Source organism: Drosophila elegans, unplaced genomic scaffold (assembly GCF_018152505.1).
Source record: "Drosophila elegans isolate 14027-0461.03 unplaced genomic scaffold, ASM1815250v1 contig_758, whole genome shotgun sequence".
NCBI classification, from domain to species: domain Eukaryota; kingdom Metazoa; phylum Arthropoda; class Insecta; order Diptera; family Drosophilidae; genus Drosophila; species Drosophila elegans.
In genome coordinates, this window is record NW_024546112.1 from 1 (window position 1) to 21,605 (window position 21,605).

The window sequence follows — 21,605 nt, forward strand, 5'->3', positions numbered from 1 at the left end:
GCTAATATTTATATAAAAGTTAAGCCCCCGTTTATATTATTGAAAGCGGAAAAACAGTTCATACCAAAGCTTAAAACATATCTATAATGTTACATGATTTTATGTTTTTAATGTTTTCATACCCTTTTGTATTCATTCTCCATTTAATACAATTGAATTGTTTTTAATATTCACTTTTTCAAATTGCTTTATTAATGAGCACTTTCTGGGAGGAAGGCCAGTCCAACCAACCAAGTTATTGACCAGGAAACAAAGCCCTACTCAATGGTCTCTTGGCCAAGCCAATTTGAGTTGGATGCACTCCGGCATTCTTGCATTCTTGTATTCTTGCACTTCATCAACACAATTTGTTATGCAATTAATTTGAGTGGCAAGAAGCGAGGAACTTTGTGTGAAGGCGCCAAATGGCGAACGGCGAGTGCTGAATATGAAGTCTGGTAAACAAGTTTTGCATAATTTCCATAAAATATTTCATAAACAACTTGAAAAGTGGGAAAACCCTAAGAGCAAAAAGTGAGGGGGAGAAGACTCCAAAAAGCGAAAAAGGCGAAAAAGGCGAAATAAGGCGAAAAAGGCGAAATAAGGCAAACTCGCAGCGGTAATTAAAAAGTTCACAAAAGAGAGTCGGGCTCTAGGGACTTTGGAAAATTGCTACCGAACCCGAACCACGAAGAAATCCCGCCGATGACAAGGCACAAAACTTGCCGATTGAATGCGAAATATGGGCAATGTGGACAATGCTGGACTCGGACACGCCCCCTTCCCGCCGCCGCCAATTCAAATAAGTTAAAAAGGGAACTGCAACTCGTTGCCAAGTTTGTCACCGCAGAAAAGTGAGGGGGGAAAAAATGGTTTTATTTATACAGTTTGTATGTGCAGGGATAGATATTAAAATATGTGTAGATGTGAAAAAAACAGCGCACCGAAGGCTTGGCACAAACCGCAAACTGTGGTTGTTGTGGCAACTCTGGTCAGTGGTTGTTGCTCCTCCGTCGTTTTGTTGTTGTCTCTGCGGTTGTTGTCCTGGCAGCACTGCATCCTAGCATCCTTTTCACTGCTCATTATTGTCACTGATGTCCAGGCATCGGAAATTGGAAAAGTTTCGCTGCCTTCTTGACAATTCCGCAAATATGCAAAGTTGTCTACAAATACGTATGTATGTATATGTACATATGTCTGCCAGGGTCAAGGCAAGCGGCAAACTGTTCACCAAAGAAAGTGGCATTTATTTATAATTTTTGTTAGTGTCAACAACAAAGGGAAATTTTGGAGGCTTAACCCTTAGATTTGCGAGGTGTTAAATATTTACCACAATTTGTGTTAAGCAAACAGCTGACAGCTGACAGCTGAGAGCTCTCATTTAAGCTCTCCCGTATGTCCCAAGTATGTTATGTTCGCTCTCTCTTTTAACCGGTTACTCTTTGGGACATCAGGGGTAGTTCGAAACGGTTTGGATTTATCTAAGCGGTTCGAAAGCGGGGCAGTTCTATGTTTCTTGTTTCTTGTTACTTGGCCACCAACAGATGGCTCTATTGTTAAAAACCAAACACTGTAAGCTGCAAATTAAACTTTAAACTTTAACTTTGATTCAGCTACTGTCGGCTATATCGCGACGCAGCCAATCGACCAGCGAATCCCGGGCGCACTCGGCCTCCGCATCCAGGCAGAACAGCTGGCAAATGTCCGTCAACCAGTTGGCTATAATGTAGCGCTTATTGCAAGGCATCACGCCCAGTTCGCGCAACACCTTCAAACAGTAGAGTTGCAGGCGCGGATTGGCCACCGTCGCCGTCACCGTCGACTCCATGAGACGACCCACATAGCAGGGCAGCTGGGTGAACTCCCTGCTGCGCCACAGAGCCCGCTTGCTGTGCAGCCCATTGAGCAGGGCCAGCACCGTGTACTCCCAGTTCTCCACCTGCTGCTGGGGCAACAGCATGCTGGCCTTCTGCTCATCCGGCTGGGCAAAGACGTCGTAGAGCAGCTTGACGCCATCCACCGCATCGAAACGGCGCTGACCCTCCGCACAGCGGAGCAGCAGGGCGAACGCCTTGGTGGCCATGTCCCAGAAGTTGGCCAGTCGGTTGAGGATCCGCTGGTGCAGCAGCTCGAAGAATCCCAACTCGATGGCCTGCTCGGGCGCCACCTCCAACAGGTGGCACAGATGGTGCCACAAGTCCAGCGGATAGTGCGGACGGCAGGGATCCTGCTTGAAGATCTCCGCCAGGGCAGCAAAGTTCTCAGGATCGTCCATGAAAATTCCCAGAACTGAGGGAATAGACAAAATATACAAAAAGAAGCAGAAACTCTGGAGATTTTAAATCACATTCTCAATATTTAAATATTATAAGCTTTCCTTAGCGGCTTTTAGTTGTTTTAAACATGAAAATACTAAAATTTTCTACAAATTTTCATTTGATTATGCTCGGAATTAATTTAAATACCTAAAAATTCTATTTAAACTTTAAACATTTTTAACTTAAATAAAATGCATAATTAATATCAATAATAAATCATGCAATTGTTGAAAGTTTGTTAGTATTGTAACTTTAAGAGTAAGCAAAATACAATCTGTTCAATAAAATTATCTACTTTCTACTTTCTCACAGTCTCATTACATAATTTGTAATTAAAGAAGTTATAAGCGCGAAAAAATTTAAAAAAATATAAAATATTTGATAACTACCAAACGCTGCGCTGTTCTTTTCCCGAGGTAAGCCACAACAACACGTGTTTATTTAATATTTAATTTAAATATTTAATATAAATTTGTAAATTCAATAGTCAGATATTTACTTGTACACCATTTTTTTTTTTGTATCAATGCAAAATGGTATCACAAAAAGCTTATGAATTTCTTTGAAACCATTTTAATGATTTCAAAACACTTAAGACTATTTAATTTAAGGGGTTGTATACATTTTAATTTTCCGGTGAATATTTTCAAAGTTGCACGCACATTTTAAAAGGTGTTTCAAGTACAAACTAAGTAAAAACGCGTGACCAAAATTAATCCAAAACGGATAAACCGATTGTCATCAAATTTTAACACGAACTTCCTTAATATATTTAAAGTTATTAATCGAAGATTTTTTTTCACCGATAAATATTTTTGTTTAAAAACAAAAAATCAACTTTTTCTTATTCCTTCGATTAATAACTAGACTTAACATTACTTTAACGAAAGATTTTTATTGATACTAAGTCGTGAAATACAGTTAAAAAATAACTTAATATGTGAACAAATTTGTAAATCAACTAATTCAAAAAATTTCTCAGATAATATTGTGAAATCTGTAAATAACCCCTTAATGAAATAGTATGACTTAAGCTTACTCTTTGGTTTGCTTGTCAAATTCCTCAGAATCTCTGATGCCAGACCATCTTTATTGGTCTCCTGATTTTTAATAATTTTGTAAAACTCGTTCCTCAAACATTTGCGGTTGGCAATATGCTCGGCTCCATCCAAGTTGCGGGAAAGTATATCTAAGAAATAGAATGGAAAAACTTACGTTAGCCTGTCAACTTGTGTAGAACCCTAAACTTACTATATATCTTCAGATACATTTCTACCTCACGGTGTTGCTCCTTGTGGAGCTTCAATCTCATTCGCATAAAGGCATTTTTCAACCTGTTGGCAGACAAATGTTAAGAAGACTTGATCAAATTCCTCGAGGGCTCAACCAACTTTCTCACAATGTCCATTTCGGTGATGGCTCTCTGGGCATTCAGCGGGTTCGAGACGAACTCCGTCAACGACACCACCGCCTTCCAGTGGGTCAGGGGAACATCGCTGTCCAGTTCCTTCATCAGTTTGGGAAGGGCAAACCAGCCGTACGCCAATTGGGCCCTATCCTGCAGGTATGTGGAGGTCGAACTGCAGCCATACGGCATGCACTTACAAATATACCTTTTCTCCATGGCTTTCGACCACTCTGAAGGTTTTCTTTGTTGATACGACCTGGTCTTTTCTAAGTTTGTCCTTACCTTTGTTCTGCTGACGGTTTATGGAGCTGGGCTTCATCACATCCTTAATCTCGTTTTGCAAAAAGTGATTGCGATATCCCTCCAATTGCTCCCACATTTTGGGTAAAGTTTAGTACACGTTTGTGAATATTTGAAATACAACACATCAGGTGTCAAGTGTGTACGATTGTGTTATGTAAAAGTTCGATTTTATCCAGTTTTTACATTGCCAATGCCAATCAAAAAATTTAAAAAACCTTCAAAAAGTCAAGCCAAGTCCTGTATAATTAAATAAAATAGGCCTACAAGGACAATTTGAGGTGCCAGTGCTACAAAAAATCAATTCTCAATTAACTTCTTCTGCCATAAAGCGCTGGAAAATAAAATATAGTCAGGCTTTGTTTGCTTCCCATTAACTGACTGAAAAACGTTACATTTGAAATTTAAAATGAGAGGGAAAGTTGCCAGACCTGCGAACGTTGAACAGGCTAACAGCGCTGTTAACTCTTTTCAATGCTTAAGTTGCTTGATGGCCCAGTCCCACAGAGCACCATCCACCATCTCTTTCAAATATGTTGAAATTTGAATACAGAGTAGATATAAGCCATTATTTAAAAGTTCAGCAAACCATTTAGCAACTAATTCATAGCATTCAAATAAAATAAGTGCAGGAAAAAGTACTTCTAAAAAGTACTTATAAAAGTACATCTAAAAAAATTAAGCATACGCCACTGTGACTTTTGATGGACGGTGGATGGTCGAAGGTTGATGGTGGATGGTGGCTTTGTGGAATCGCCAGTCCACTATCCATCAAAAATCCCAACCGTTTCGATTGGATGGGATCTGTGGGACTGGACTATAAAAGGTGAATTAAGTAAAAATTCTGCATTAAATGGTCATTTATTTTTTTTTAGTTTTTAAACACACTTTCCGCGCCTTTTTTTCAGATAGAAATGTTAACATGGTTCCCTTAAGAAGAGCGCCATTGCGGCTAAAAAGGGAACTCTGAGCGGTTGGAAACTCGGATAGAACAGCTGGTTGTCAGACCAAAAACTCGAATCGAACGAACGTATTTTGCCGATTGCCGATTTAATGCCGCTGCACTTGTGAACGGGCGCCGACCGAGTAAAACTGAATTGTAAATGCGGACCGCGAACGATACCACACTCAATAACTAAACGCTACCGGGCCGCAAATAATGCAAACAACTAGAGTGCACTTTTATTGACCGGTTGATCGGCGACATTGCAGTTGCAATTGCAATACGATTTACCACAAATGCGCTTGGTCGCTCGATGTCCAAAGTTCTACAAGAATATCAAGAGAAGATACCGACTGTGCGTGTGGGAAAATGTAAACAAACGAGTTAAATAAATAGCAAAAAAAACTACCTAGGGAAATATCGAAAAAGCGCAGCGTTATTGTTGTGCCGGCTGAATAACTGTTAGTGTGTCGGTGTGCGTTTTCGTGAGTTTGTGTGTGTGAGCAGACAACAAAAGAAATTGCGCTCGCTCTGCTTCTTCCTCTTAGTCCTCCCTTTCGCGTAGTTACCGTTACTTTCTGCACTGCCAAAATTGCAACAAAACAAAAAGGATAGAGATAAATAAATAAACTGACGAATTTTGAATAGCATACATATATTTATAGAGGTTCTGCCAAAAGTAAAGTCAATTATATAGTCGGGTAGTCAAACAACAAAGATGGCCTTGATAAGACTGGCAAGGTGAGTTTTGGATAATATTACCTTAAAACATTTGCATAGGAACTTTACCGTAAAAAAAAGTTTTGACTCACCCAATTTACTTCTCTTTGCTTTACCACTTAACAAACCGTAATTAAGTTGCCCAGGGGCGGAGTTTCCACTTCAAGAGGGGTTTTTCCAGAACTCTGGCTTGAGCCTATATAAAATTGATTTTTCTAGGCCATCATCATCCTGAAAGGCTGACCTGAACTGACCCCATTTTTCATTTTTCCATCGAAAAAAAGTTGAGGACTGGAAAATCCGGCCCTGGCCTTTTTGTTGCCTCTTGGTCAACAGCAAAACGCTTGAGGCCGTGTAATAACTTTAAGGCAAATATTTATTTCCTCAGGCGCTGAAATGTTGATATTGATGTTGGTCAATGCACTTTAATGACCCTGAAACGCACTTCAGACAACGCAATAAGTACTTTCCAGAGTGGAAATCAATGATAACACATTGCCTGTAGAATTGATATGGCTAGACAACGTTTACTCACTTGTTAACTGTGTTTAAACTATTATTAACTGTGTTAAAAATATCAGAAAATGCTTTTGCAACTTTAAATATAAAACTGGCTAGGCTACCACGATTTTCTACTAAATAATTGAAATGCAATTATTAAACCAAAACTAATACTCTAGATGAGCATTTAAAAGCATAATAGGGGTTAAAAGGAGACTATATAATTTTTGTATTCAAAATTAGAATTAAATTTAAAAACCAATGAACATCATCGGTCTGAAAATTTTTGGCTCGTCAGCCTCAAGATTTTCAGGGTCTTTTAATTTTAAACACTTAAAATACTGGTTTAATAACTAGAATAAACTAATTTAAAATAAATATGACATACGAAAATGACAAAACCAGAATTTAAGGAAATTCGGAAATATAATCTAAAAATTAAGTTCATAATAAATAAGATAATTACAATAAAAATACTATTTTAACATGGATTATTCCCTTTGGCTTAACAATGTATTTATCGTCTCAATTTCCATTGTTGCTTTTCTACATTAACAACGACCATAACAACAAACACCGCCTAGATATTGAATTTCAAACGTCCATCTGTGAGGGCGTAATTATCCATTCATCACTGACTTCGATTTGGTTTATATATGTACGTATTTATGCTGTTTACGTTGTTTACGCTGGCAAGGTAAACAATCACACATGATTAAATTAATCAAGCGGCGCACAGGCGTTAAATCTGCGATCAGTTGATTGATGGCCCGCTGACTGATTGGCCGCGTGTTCAGGAATCAGAATTGGGACTATCCTACTACATGCTATATATATGAATAGTGCCACATGCACTTTGCTGAGCATCGCGTCAATTTAGATTACAGCATGGATTAATGGGAAAAGCAAATGCTCGAGTCGTTTGATTGCGAATTGAGTTGAAGCTGGTTGAGAGCGGTTTGTTCTGCATTTTCATTTCGTTCGCGGAATGTATAGTTATATAGTACCTGTAAAACTGATTTCCAATGAATGTGCCATAGTTGGCCCGAGTTTTGCCTGACTCATCCCCTGGCAATTCCAATTAGGGGTCCGAAAATAACTCCCTGCCTTTCAGCAATTGAGATCGCAGTTCCTAGGACGGACTCCAGTGAGTGTAATTGAGTGTAATTGGAACCGAGCACGGGGCATCTGGCTCCCCACTCCCAAGATTTCTCTAGCCAGATGACTGATGACAGTCCCCAGTGGAAGCTTTAGAAGTGCAGCAGATTGCATCCACAAAGAAATGTGTCTGTATCTCGGCCCGATGGCCCCAATATGTCCTCGCCTGACCTGCTAGTTCAATTTGCACATTGCACATATGAAACATACATATATGTATGTATGTACATACGTATGTACATTGTACACAAACAAATAAAAATACTATAGCTATAGATGTGCAATGGAAACTTTTGTGGGCCACAATAAAGATGGAATAAAAGTAAAACGGGAGGCTGCATTGATAAAGCGTGTAATCTATATGACGAAATGGTCTCGACTTACAATGTAAATAAATACCACCATATGCATATGCATATGTATATGCATTGTATGTACATACATACATATGTATCTCGGTAATCTCGGGCTGCTGGAAGACCTTATTGTTATACGACTCGTGCTGGCGCGACTCTTTAATTTAATTATGACTATTTCATTAATTGAAATGCGTAGTATTCTATAAATGGAAACGTTGTCGCAACAATAACAACGTATGTACATGCATGGGCATGGAATTAAAGCTTCCAATCAAGATCTGTGCTTTTACCTTTGCTAACCATATTTTCAAATAGCCGTATTGGTGTCAGTTCGATTTGTCATTCCACTTCAGATAAGTCGTTTTTCGTCTTCGGATATATCGTCGATAGATAAGAAAAGTGGTCAAAATGCATCTCATTGATCAATGGGAGGTCTTGGCCATCCACTCGTGAGTAAATCTAGTAATCCCCATTAGCGGTTGCAAAATCCAGTGCCGAATTGCGCAATTTTATAACTTGTCACACTCTGCTAGAATTCTAGTTTTCGTTCCCACACAAACCTGTTTGGAAAACCAACAAACAAATACGAAACACCCCCCTATGCTTACATTGTAATATGGAGTACTTTAAGATACAGTACAACCACCTAAGATCATATTCATGAGGCAATTTTCTTTTAATTAGCGATTGTTTTCTCTAGAAAAGGTAGATTTAAAATAAATCGTATTTAAATAGGCTATTTTTTGTTTTCTTTTGTACCGAGTTTCCTTTTTATTCTCTTACAGAAGTATTATTATTTTAGGCAGTATATAGTCGAACTGGATCTTACGACTCCCATTGGAAAAATAAATGTAAAAAAAAAAACATCGTTGTTTTTACAAGATAGCAAAAGTATTGGCTTAATGTTTCAAACATAAGGTTTGAATTTTATTTCATCATTGTCTTTAAACATATATAAATCAAATTAAAGTCGTTTTAGTGAATATATTTTTTTTAATAGCTTTTTTTTATATAAACAAAATAAATAAAATAAATAACAAAACGATGAGTTACCATTTTGGTTTGAAGTTGAAGTTGAAGTCTCATCCCTGTATTGCCTAATTCCCAACTTCATTTAAAACTTGTAAATCCCCAAACCGTATATGAGATCAATATGTTAATAATTATAACGATATTTTTTTAGAATTCCTCTTCCACTTAAATACTCCTAAATCAAGATAGAAAATCGTTGATAATGAGAGGCTGTGATTAAATACAGACATTATTTTTAATTTCAACACCAAATGGCTAAAAACGGATCCGCCCAGCAGGCAGTTAAAAAATAGTCGTAAATTACGCTATGAGAACTTTTTCAATTGGCGGCATGCCGAAACAGTAAAAACCCGTTTGCATGGAGCAGAAATCAAATGAATTTATTATTATTGCCCAGTTTATAGATTATTATTTCGAACAATTGAATCAAACGCATACACACCCCAGTAAACTTGATGGCCACAAATTAAAGATCAAACAGAGCAAATTGGGTGCAAAAAACGCCACAACGAAGATGGCATACCCTCTGGCGATATTTCTCGGAAATAAACAAAGTTAAATTAAGTAACATGAGTACCACTAGGGCGGGGTTCGATCGACCGATCCATTCTCCGGGCATTCTCCGGAAGAATCCGAACCCGTCGGAGAGTTGGCCAATGAACGTCTAGCGCAATTCGATGCCCCGACATTGGCTGGCAATCTGCGTCTGGTTTTCTGATGGCTACAGAGTGCGGGAAATCCGGCTGAAAGCAGTTTTCACCAAACTTATCCAAAGTCAAGAGCATGGCGCACACGAAACTCACGGATACAGATACCGCTACCGACACAACTGCATTCCGGCCCACGAGCGACCACGTCGCCACCACTACGACTACGATTCTGGTCGAAAACCGAATCAAGGGTACTGCAACTGAATATTGTATTCAGACGAATGCAGTTCCAAAACAGGGGCCAAGAGGAGTGCCGCCACAGATTGGTTGGCACTTGCTTTCCCCACACCGAATAGAGCCCGAGAAGGTCGTCATCGTCATCGTCATCGTCATACATTTTTGGTAAATTTTTATGCACGCGCCTCCGTTCGGAGCACGGAACGCGGGGCGTATGCGCAAAAAATATATATAATTTGCTCTGGCCCCTTTCACTCCGCGCCCTGCATCACCAGCTACTTGCTAATTTCTATCAATTGCAATAAGCCCAGCCTCAACTCAGGCCGAGCTGCCCCTTTTGCAGGACCTTGACGGTAATCATCCGTAAATAAATACTCATGCTCGTATCTGCAAGTGGCAATTAGCAAAGCCAAGGGGAAGTCAATTGCCTGCACGATAATGTATTTAAGTGCAAGAGGTGCTGCCACGTGATCTCGCTAAGCACTCTCATAAAACATAATAAGCTATACTATCGGACTTTTATTTCATTTTTTGTCCATCAAAGATTTTTAAACTTATTAATTGTATTTCTTCAGTATAACCAGTTGGAAATAACTTCCAGTCTTTCTGCGATTAAATTCGCAGTTTTTGGACTTTAGTTTTTAACTATCCAAAAAAAAAACAAGGAAAAAAGCGAACTTTGGCAATCCAAAGTTAATATACCCTTGCAGCTATAAAAAGAATATAAAATATGGATTTCTATGCGTAAGGGCCTAGCACTTTTAAGGAATTTGTTTTTTGCAACCATAAAAACGTAGAACTTTAAACTTTGACCATTGAAAGATACTTAATTATTTACGACTTTGTTGAAGAAACCACGATACCGACTGATTAGTTGAACTGCAATCTAAAAGTTAAATAGCAAGGGTTTAGTCTTTTATTGTTAACAAGAACGAGATGACCTTTCTCAATTTTCATAGTTCGGGCGATAACCACACATGTGCTTGAAATCGGTCAAGTTTTTTTTTTGAGAAATCAGTTCGAAAAATACGGTTTCGGATTAGGCGATCAACTTATTAACTTTAAACAAAATGGCTTGTTTCACCGGCAGATTTTAAAGTTAATTTTTAAATGTTTTAACTTTTTAGCTATTGCTGTATTCTAGATAGATTTAAGAACTTATTTAATATACCTTTAACTTGTCTTTGTTTAACAGCAAATGAATAGCTTTCCAATTTGCAATGCGAATATTTTTCCATTGGCAAGCAAAAAGCCTCGGGTTATTTATAGTGTTTTGTTATTTTTTGTTTGTTTTGTTAGCTCCATTGTGCTAAGGCACGATTTTCATTTGGTCAATTCATTACCTCCTACAATTGGGCTAACTACTGTTGGGGCCTAGGAAAATACATATAGCTAATTAATAGTGCCTTTCAGTAGTGCGAATCGTAATTACTATAGGCCACATTGTTTGGCGACAAAGAAAATCGCACTTTACTGCAATTTTCGTTGGCCAATTAATAGAATGAGTAAAAAGGGGCTTGTCATCACTTGGCGAACAATTCGGGGAGGTTGTGACCAATTGGAAAACCTGTTGCTGACTCAGGATACTTTTAAGTGAATCATTCGGGTGGTGTGGAAATTTAAATGGGAAGATAACTTTTTGGTTAGGTGAAAACTAGTATTGCTGTAGATAAATAATTAAATAATTTTACTGTAAACTTAAATATTGCACATTAAATGATAAGTAACTCAATAACCTTAAACTCAATTTTAAAGTTTTTGTCCTAGGAGATTATATTATTTTAACTTGGAAACCCAATTATTATTCGATAGATAAATAACAAAATAAATATTAAGCACAACAAAAGTTGTTATATTTAACGAAATAGCAAACCCTTCCTTGTTGTTCAATCTTATATTGGCTCGATTCTATTTTGAATTGATCCTTCCTCCATTTAACCTCTTTCCGCATGCAAATTGCTGTGCTCCACTGGCATTCCGCCTACTTGGAAATTTGTTGCAATTTTCTAAATATAGCTTAACCCATTAAAGTCACTTAGAATGCAAAGCCGACAGCGCGGACTCGTTTCAATTGGCGCAAGTAAAAGTGAATTTAAAAGTGGTTTTCCTTTTTTTTTCGTGCAGGCTGCCAGAGACACAGAGTTCATTCATCCAATTTCGTATTGTTTGTGCAAAAGTGGACTTCCGCATACGGACCAGCGCCGCCCCCACCCACGCCCCCTTTTTACCGCCCAAAAAGCCAGTGAAAAGCGAAAGTGCGACTGGGGCTGCCTGCATTTCACCCCCCTTTTTTTTGCCGCTGTCCATTTAATCATTGCAAATTTTATGCAATCTGGTGTGCGCGAGTGTGCGCTGATCTTTTTATAACCACTTTGTGTGCCATATATCAAAAAGCAGATCATGTCAGGCATTTTTCATATGTAATTCAATTTGATTGAATGCGCGGAGCGTGCGCCAAAAGTGCATTGACTCCGGAGGCTGGATAGCATCTAAAAAATAGAAAATTACCCAAATCGAATTGAGAGTAGTTCCACCACAATGATCTAATCCATCAAGAAACCCCAACGGGAGCTTAATGCATTTAAATGTACAGTGCACTGTTCACATGATAATCCGGCGATGGCACGCGATTCGTTCATTTGTCTTTGACTACTTAGTCCCCCATTGCAGACTGATATCACTTTTGATTCACAGTTGAACTTTCTTTAGCTTCTAATTTGTTTTATCAAATTCTCTGGAGCCAAAAAAACCTATTTTAATTCATACCTTTAAAAGTAACAAATTTGGGTACCAATACAAAAAATACATGCATAAACTGAAACTCATATTAATCTGATGTAAATGATTTTAAAATTAAACAATTTTTAAAATTTAAAAATATCAAGAGGCTTCCACAACTCATAATATAGACTCAAATATATATATATATATATATATATATATATATATATATATATGTATGTATTCAATATATAAATGTATATCAAAAAAATTTTTTTACAATTACAATAAATAAAAAATTACTGATAAAAGGTCAAATTTTATTTGTATTAGCATTAAAAGCCTATTGGCAATGAATACAAAATTTGTTTGTAACCAATTTCGGTTTAAATTAGTTTTTTTTTATAATTATTTATTTAATAATACTTTAATAATAATTTAATAATACGACCCTTATTATCTGTAAACAAAATGTACACTTTTCTTCACAAAAATGTTGAGTGATAAAAATGTTTCTTCTTGTGATTTTCGTCAGCCAACACAGAGGCACAGCTATCTGATTGTGAGATAACCGGTGCAATTAGTGAAAGTAAGAGTCGACGGTACCAGCTTTTTGCAACTCGATTTTATCGACCAAACAACCGGCTTTTGCAACATCAGCGGGTTTTTTTTTAAACATCCCGCCAAGATGCAGTGTTGTGAAACGCAGCGCCGCTGTTAAATTGCGACTGGGTGGCAGCACGGCCATGTTTTTCATGCATTTTGCATGCGGCATTGAAATTTTGGGGACTTGTTAAACAAATCCGGCCGAAAATGAGCGAGCACAGCAGCAAACTGCTCCTGAAACGGATGCCCTGCTCCCTGGAGGAACTGGGGCAGCTGATCCAGGAGTGCAAGCTGATCCTGCCGCGGTCACTGAACAGTTACGGGCGGAAAAGGGTGCTCCTGGAGTATGCAGATCCGCAGGAGGCCCAAAAGGCCTTGGAGCAGCTGCATGGGCTAAGCGAAATGCTGGACAAACCGCTGTGCATCAGCGCCTTTGGACCACGTGCCACTGCGGGAGCCACCAGTGCCAGCAAGTCCACGCAGACAAAGGCACCGCGCACCGATTCCCAGAAACAGGATCCCGAAATCGACAAGTACGTTCGAAGGCTATATGCCTGCAATAATCAGTGCGACTTCACCCAGCCGCCGCCGCCCTACCTCCGCTATAGCTATCCACCCATAAACGGGGAAATCCTAGCCAGGATCGGTCAGAGCCTGCAGTCAAACACGCGCTTCTACACCCAAGTCCTGCACCTGATGAACCGCATGAATCTGGAGCCACCCTTTGAGAAGCGCCCCAGTGGCTTGATGGTCCAAAGCTTTCGGCAAAATGTGGCCACCCAAACGGAGGTCATGTCCAGCGAATCGGAAAGCGAGCTGGAGAGCGACGATGAGGAGCAGAAGAGGGCCAAAAGGCAGCGATTGCTGCCACCTTCAAGCGAAAAGATCCAAAAGAGAACCCGTCACATGCTGCAGCAGGCTGTCCATCAAGCTAGTCATCCAATTCCCAGGCGGGAAACTCAATTACCCACCTTCAATGCACCCAAAATCGAACTCAAACTGCCAGAGACCCTTAAGCCAGCCACCTCAAAGCCAGAGGGCCGTCTGTCCGCCAGCGAACTGCAGGCTCTGCCTGTCTATAGGAACTACAAGACGGGGCAGCCCAGCAACAAGCTGTACATCAAGAACCTGGAGAAGAGCGTGGATGAGCGGCAGCTGAGGGATCTCTACGCCAAGTACACGGCCCCCGATAATTTGGAGATCAAAGTCATGCAGCAGGGTCGCATGAAGGGTCAGGCCTTTGTTACCTTTCTTAACAAGCCCAACGAACCGGAGGTCATAGCCCAAGCCCTCGACGAGACCAATGGCCTGCTGTGGCACAGCAAACCCATGATCGTGTGCTACGGCAAACAGCAGCAGCAGTAGGAGAAGGTTAGGATCTTCTCGTTTTGTGCTTTCAAAACTATTTCCCAGACAGTAGTAGGTGTAGTTCACTTCAATCTGGTGTGTTCGTATACTCAGTTCAGCTGGAGAAGAAGCTCTGAAAACAACATTCCTATTTTTTTTTTGTGTTGCATAAATTCCCAAAGAAAATCTATAAAAAAAACTTAGAAGAGCTCTTACCTGGGAACTAACGCTTATGCTTTCGTGTTCTGTTGGTTTTTTTTGTAGACAACTGGGCCTCATCGATACTATATACGTGGACGGAGCTCGCCCAGATCCAGCCAACGATCCCGAGGAGTCGCTCAACGAGGACGAAATCACAGCAGCCAACACAGTGCCCCTTAAAAGCAAGAAGTCCAGGAAGTCAAAGCAACTGGCCATGCAGCCCTACACGTATGTGATTGCCGTGGACTTTGAGGCCACTTGCTGGGAGAAGCAGGCGCCCCCGCAGTGGCGAGAAGCGGAGATTATTGGTAAGATAATGTTTGAGCTTTAAGAAAATCGAATATTGGACTAGATTTATGCCTTGAGTTAAACAAAATGTAGCATAGACCATTGTTGCAAGACCTTGTAGACAAATCTGTAGAAAAATCAAGAAAGAAGAAACCACTTAATCAAATTTTAATATTTTAGTTTTTGATTTTTATATTTCAAAAGTCATTATTCTCGTTGCCTGCTATAGTACGAGCAATACTAAATGTACATATATACAACTTTCAGAATTCCCAGCCGTGCTGGTCAACCTGAAGACGGGCAAGATCGAGGCGGAGTTCCACCAGTACATACTGCCCATCGAGTCGCCACGCTTGAGTAGCTACTGCACGGAGCTGACGGGCATCCAGCAGAAGACTGTGGACAGCGGAGTGCCGCTGCAGACGGCACTGATGATGTTCCACGAGTGGCTGCGCAAGGAGCTGCGAGCCCGCAACCTCACGTTGCCGAAGATGAGCAAGTCGAACATACTGGGCAACTGCGCCTTCGTCACCTGGACGGACTGGGACTTTGGCATCTGCTTGGCGAAGGAGTGCACCCGCAAGCGGATGAGGAAGGCGGCCTACTTCAACCAGTGGATCGATGTGCGGGCCATCTATCGGTCGTGGTACAAGTACCGCCCGTGCAACTTCAGCGACGCCCTGTCGCACGTGGGACTGGCCTTCGAGGGCAGGGCCCACTCGGGGATCGACGATGCCAAGAACCTGGGCGCCCTCATGTGCAAGATGGTGCGCGACGGAGCTCTGTTCTCGATCACCAAAGATCTGACGCCATATCAGCAGCTCAATCCCAACTGCGTGTTGTGAGTTCCAGCGGCCAGCAAATCCCTCCAAAACGAAAAGAGATGAAACGGAACGCAGAATATCCATTTAGTTACTGGATTTTATTTAATTATGAATACGAAACGCAAAGATTGAGATGATGTGTAAAGCGACAGCTAGAGATATTGCATGAAATTTAAAATTGTCTTTTTTTTTTTTTTTTTGGTATTTGCCCATAATTTTTTGTAACGGCAATTGATAAGACTTGAACAATTCGAAGCATCGCAGCGATCATACATACATATAATATATAATATATAGATAGCTATAAATATGGCCTTAGAGCATACATATTTTTCTACCATTCATACTTACTTGATAATGCTTAGTTGTAGTCTATAATACGGAATGCAATACTTATTTTAACGACTTACACCGCCTAAACTTTAGGAGATAATTAATAAAACGACAATAGCTACATATAAATATGTGCTGTCAATTGCGATATCCAGAAAAGAACGAATCATAATTTGTGTAAATCAAACAACAGTGTCACTCGACAGTCGATGCTTGATGGCCACTTGAATGACGGCCTTCTTGCCAGTGCTCATCCACTCCGGATTGTCCTCGGTTAGCCACTCGACAGTGCAGACTGGCAGTCCACAGTAGATGTCCGATTTGATGACCCGCAGAGCGCATACGCTGGTTGGCTGAAAGCCCCGCAGGCAATCGGCGAACGGGACAGTGGACTTGTAGTTAATGTCACCGAGTAGCTTCCGGTAGTTGAGGTCGCCTTTGAAGATCGCCAGGGCTGCCTCACTGATGTAGACATACAGGCAAGGCTGCACCCGCTTCATCTGGCTGCAGTCGTGGCCACTTGTCCAGAAGTAGCTCTTGTCGCACAGGATAAACGAACGGTCACGCAGGTAGCCGCGTATCTTCCTGCCGAAAACCCTTAGCTCCGGCAGATTGTGCTTGCGAAAGAAGTCCAGCATCCAGTGAAAGTCCTGATGGGTGACATCCGAGACGAACCAGGGAATGGCCTTCACATGGAACCGCACCCGACGAGCCAAGCCCGATTCCACGATGTACTCGGCCAGCAGCAGGTCGGCGAAGAGCTCGAACCCCGCATTATCGCACACGATGTCCACGTAGACGGGTTCGCAAGCCTCGGTGAGGTCCTTCCATATATCCGCCGACTGATCGGCCAGCAGATTCGCATCGTACTTCGCAATGCGATGGAAAATCTTGGCATCCGGAGCCTCGGTTGTGACGGACAGATCGCAGCGGTTGGCCCAGACGGATAGCTTGAGCAGATGCTGGAAATTCTCCTGGCTGCGCGGCAGCTTCCTACTGGCCACCAGGATGTTTCTCATCATGGGCGTCAAGGACCTCGTGGCCGACGTCTTCTGCTCGCCAAAGTAGTCGTAGTTTGCGAGGGTGTCGGAGCGCTGGAAGATCGACCAGATGCGGCGGTACATGTAGCACTCGGCGTGCAGCCAAACGGCCGAGAACCATTGCCTTCGGTCCTCGGTGAGTGCCAGCAGAAAGGCATTCCAACTCTCGGTGTCCGGGGCCTTGACCCGGAATATCTGGAACTCGTCGTTGTTGAGCATCTCCCCGCGTAGCAGTTCCAGGCTCCAGATGGTGCGCTTCAGGTCGAAGTGGGCATAATCACCGCACTCCTCAATGATTTCTGGCTCCCGATTTCGCAGCACAGTGATCAGATCCCCGATAAAAGCAGGCGATCTTCGCTTGAGGGTCACAAATGCGTAGCTGCGCAGATATCTGGCGGAGAGTTCATCATTGATTCCCGGCGCGGAGTATATGATCAAGTTTTTCTCGTTGAATCGCAACTCCTTCATCTGCTCCACGATGGCCTCGTTGTCCGCAATCGTGGCATCCGTCAACTCAGTGTGACTGCCGGATTCGCTCTGCATTTTGGCTAAAAACGGAGAATTTCGCCACCCTCTGCCAGAAAAATTTTCCTCTTCAAATTGAAAATTTTTACTAATTTTTAGTTGCCCCCTGGGCAACTGACATTGCTCATGAGTGTGAGTACGTGTGCTTTTATAACAATGCAAAGGCTTTATAGGGAGTGAATCCAATGCTAGCGGCGAAAAGATCTGAACTTGTAAGTATTCTTTCTTATTTACAATAGGCATGCTTTTTTTCTCTAAATATTAAGTTAACATTTTTTGGTAAAATATCTTTATCAACTTTAACAAGTTAAAACAATTTATTAAAAACAGAGTATACAAAGAAATTTAACAAGAAAGGAGACTAGTTTTACAATGCCAATAAATTAAGCTCTATAGGAAGCGACTTTGATTACAAACAAATTCAGTTTTTACTTATTTACTTGCTAAACAGAAGTTTTTAAAAATGAAAGACTGACTTTCCGCCTCTAGCATAAGCCCACTCCACTTTTTAACAATATTAAGCTAGTAATTAAGACTACAACAATTGAACTATACGCCTGTCCTTGTCCTGATTTCGTCCTTTACTTGCTGGCGAACTGTATGACTCCGTACTCCCCGGTCAGCATCCACTCCTTGTCCTTGGCAAACAGTTGCTCCGCCACTCCATCGGCTAGTCCGCAGATCAGGTCCGCTTTAACCGTGCGCAGAGTGCAAAGGTTTGAGGGACGAAAGCCTAAGAAAGATTAGAAGTGTGTAAATATTACTAAATAACAATAACTTATAAAATTTGACCTTCATTTTCTTTATTTAATTCATGTTCAGTGTGTTTTCAGTCTGGTTACGAAAACCATTTTGAAAAAAATCGACTCTCAAAGTTGGAAAAGATTATAGGCGAAGTGTTGGGAAAGGTACTAGTTTTTTGGATATAGGTAAGTTACAAGGTATTTTGAAAAATAAGTACTTGGGTAAGGTAAAAGGTACACCACTTTCTATTTTATCTAGGTAAGGTAAAAGGTACAAAAAGAGGTAAAAAACATTTTTAATACTATTTTTTTAAATTTAAACGTTTTCTTCTTTACAAAGTTGCAGAGGAATTGTGATATTGCGTATTTGTTATAGCATAAACATGTAACACGAAACATATTTTATCTTGCATGTGCGGTGGAATTAACTTCTCTTTAATTTGCAGTAAAATTATTTATTTTTTATTAACATATTGGGGAAAATAACACGAAATTCAATTTAGTGGTTTCAAGCTAATTTGAAAACCAAATCGAATAAAAATATTTCAGAACCTAAATACATATTATACCAAATTTTAAGATAAATAAAGATAGATTACCTAGGTAATATAGTCTCATTTGTGTTTAAGGTATAAGATATCAAAAAAGTGTAACTAGGTACCCGTATATAGGTACACCCCAACACTGTTTACGAAATGAAACCCCATCGTAAAGGTTCATGAAATCTTTAACAAAAGTATACTTTGATAATTTTTGGTGCCGCACTTACCCCTCAGGCAGGTTTCGAAGGACTCCGTGCTGTCCCACGAGAAATCCCCTAACAACTTTCGGTAATTAAGATCACCTTTGAAAATCACCAGCTGCGCTTCCTTCAGACGGTCGTAGAGGGCGGGATTCACCTCCGGCATGCGATAGAACTCGTAGGGACTGGTCCAGAAGTGTTCCAGCGGCGCAAGCTCGAACTTGCCCTCCGTGGTCAAGATCTGCCATTTTTTGCCCAATTCACTCAGCACCGGATCCGGATGCTCGGCCAGGAATCGCAGCGTCCAGTGGTAGTCGTGCTCCATCACGTCCGATATGAACCAGGGAATGGCCTTGGGGTTGAAGCGCACCTTGGCCGCCAGTCCCTTGTCGACGATGTACTCGGCCAAGATGAGGTCCGTGTACAGCTCGTAGCCGGCGTTGTCGAAAATGATGTCCACAATGCCGTCGCCGGCGGCTGCATCGAGGGCTCTCCACACCTCCGCGGTGCCGTCAATCAGCAACTTCTCCTCCAGGTCCGTGACCTGGTCGAAGGCGTTGCCAGTGGGCTTCACCTGTTTGCCGGAGGTGATTGACAGGTCGCAGCGGTTGCCCCACAGATTCAGCTTGATCAGCTGCCGGAAGGTGTCCCCATTCCGATCGTTCTGCCGCGTGGCCTTGGCCACCGCCAGCATGGCGTCCACGCTCAGTTTGGCCGCCGTCTGCTTCTGCTGGCTGAAGTAGTCGTGGGCGGACAAATGGGGCGTGGCCCGGAAAATGGCTGAGATCTTGCGGTACATGTAGCACTCGGCGTAGAGCCAGCAGGCGGAGAAGTAGGTCCTTTTCTCCTTGGGCAGTTTTTCCAGGAATGCGTTCCACAGTTGAGTGTCGCGATCTGAATGAAACGGATTCGAATTTAATACCAATCACTTGCTACAATAATATTTTTATGACGTTATAAATACTCGTTTTTAAAACAGCTCCGAAATTAAAAAAAGAAAATATCCAAGCGTTTAAGTTAAACAAGACAACATATGTTCCAATATCGTCTGTCTCTTATCCTTCAAAATAACGATGTTTCAACTTTTTTCATCAGGAAAATTATAATATTTGCTTGTCAGTGGCGAACTAATACAGTTGGAATATTGGAACCTTATGTACATGTTTATCAACATCACTAAGAAAAACTATTTACTAATTATTATTTAAAAAATAAAGACCTGAGTAGTTTTCAGTTAAAAGTTTTAAACATTATTTATTCACATTCACTAACAAAATTTAACCGTAACCCATTAAGTTTGAGTAGGCGAAGATACTATCACTTCTCCTTTTTTATAATTCGTGTTTTTAGATAACTATTTTGTATTACTGTACTCTACCTTTTGTTGAGTGTAAAGCTGTCATAAAAATTATTTATTCAAATAAACTAACAAAACTAAGCCATGATAGCAAAGCATTGCTTGACAATGCTATAATCTTTTTTAAAAAGTTTTCCACTTTTTTTTGGTACTAAATTCATATGACTATATTTTAAATGATTACATACATAGTTTGTTTTTTGTTTCTTGTACACTCATTTTATAAAATTTCAATGTAGCCTGAGTCAGGGACATTTTTCTATTGACTTAAACGCACTTACTGATAATAGAAGTGAATAATTTCTTAAATGCATTTGTAATATTTTTAAGTAAAACGATGATTCAAATATATATTTATATAATTTGTCAATAGAACTAGGCTATTTTGTTCTTATTAACAATACAAAATTAACTGTCGTCCTATAAAATGTTTTTACAATCTTAAGACCGAACCCCTTAGAGTACTTACCCTGCCCCTCGAAGGGTAGCAAGGGACCATTGCTAAGGATGTCCTCCCGCAACTGAATGACATCCCTTGTAGTTTGTTCAATTTCGGGTCCTGCTTCCTGGGGAGGAAAATCAAAGGGTTTAGTCCAAGGTCAAGGGAACAGGGCACCCCACTACCACTACTCACAGCACCATAGGTGGCCAGCAGGACGTCCTTGTCCTTGACCAGGGAGTCCGCGATGGTGGCCAAGGTCGAGGGCAAGCGCACACGGAACGTGTAGTAGGCGAAGCTCCTGTAACAAGTAAAATGTACATATATGCTAATAAGCGAATTCCCGTACAGTGGTGTGGTGTGCGGCACACGATAAGTTAGACAACATCTATACTAGGCGCTATATTTAGCGACCTCCCTACTCACTGCCTATATTGGGCCGCCAGTTCGGAGTGCGGCGGCGTTGGTCCGTCCACAATTCCATTCTTTGTGTCGAATTCCGGATCGGCAGCCATCTCGAAAGATCTGTTTTAGTTTTGAGTATGTTTACCGAATTGAACTGTTGCGGAAAGTTAATAACTTGATAGTGTGGCGCGTAGTGTGACCGTTTTGGGTGCGATGCAAAATACCATATATTAGTATACTTGGTTTAAAATGTATTTTAAAAAATAAATAATAAGCAACACTATTAAACAAAATATTTGACTGGCAACTATTAAGTTTTTAAGTCTTTATTGATCTATAAAATAAAAATGATTATATATTCAAAATAAATATTAAAATATTAAGTTTAAATTGTGAAATCGAATAATTTTATGACAAAGATACGTTAGA

At 40.7% G+C, this 21,605-nt stretch overlaps 4 protein-coding genes across 5 annotated transcripts; 1 reads left to right on the forward strand and 3 right to left on the reverse strand.

Moving 5' to 3' along the window:
- Positions 1 to 1,200: 1,200 nt before the first annotated feature.
- Positions 1,201 to 4,235, reverse strand: LOC108143659. Its single transcript, XM_017268170.2, has 5 exons — positions 3,988 to 4,235; positions 3,689 to 3,935; positions 3,549 to 3,631; positions 3,337 to 3,486; positions 1,201 to 2,268 (listed from the first exon to the last, which is right to left on the reverse strand). The coding sequence occupies exons 1-5, from the start codon at positions 4,082 to 4,084 to the stop codon at positions 1,589 to 1,591; spliced, it is 1,257 nt and encodes a 418-aa protein (XP_017123659.1). The 5' UTR covers positions 4,085 to 4,235; the 3' UTR covers positions 1,201 to 1,588.
- Positions 4,236 to 5,053: 818 nt separating this feature from the next.
- Positions 5,054 to 16,084, forward strand: LOC108143689 (ERI1 exoribonuclease 2-like). 2 transcript variants are annotated; one of them, XM_017268215.2, is made up of 3 exons: positions 5,054 to 5,689; positions 14,544 to 14,788; positions 15,036 to 16,084. In XM_017268215.2, exons 1-3 carry the CDS (start codon positions 5,667 to 5,669, stop codon positions 15,611 to 15,613), a joined length of 846 nt encoding a protein of 281 aa, XP_017123704.1. In that variant the 5' UTR covers positions 5,054 to 5,666; the 3' UTR covers positions 15,614 to 16,084. The 2 variants fall into 2 exon arrangements, with proteins under 2 accessions (XP_017123704.1, XP_017123703.1); XM_017268214.2 differs by lacking the exon at positions 5,054 to 5,689 and adding an exon at positions 13,065 to 13,465.
- LOC108143687 (damage-control phosphatase ARMT1) lies at positions 16,076 to 17,733 on the reverse strand. Its single transcript, XM_017268212.2, has one exon. It carries the CDS (start codon positions 17,731 to 17,733, stop codon positions 16,108 to 16,110), a length of 1,626 nt encoding a protein of 541 aa, XP_017123701.1. The 3' UTR covers positions 16,076 to 16,107.
- Positions 17,560 to 21,378, reverse strand: LOC108143688 (damage-control phosphatase ARMT1). Its single transcript, XM_017268213.2, has 5 exons — positions 21,198 to 21,378; positions 20,967 to 21,072; positions 20,802 to 20,898; positions 19,003 to 19,869; positions 17,560 to 18,223 (listed from the first exon to the last, which is right to left on the reverse strand). The coding sequence occupies exons 1-5, from the start codon at positions 21,284 to 21,286 to the stop codon at positions 18,072 to 18,074; spliced, it is 1,311 nt and encodes a 436-aa protein (XP_017123702.1). The 5' UTR covers positions 21,287 to 21,378; the 3' UTR covers positions 17,560 to 18,071.
- Between the last annotated feature and the right edge of the window lie 227 nt (positions 21,379 to 21,605).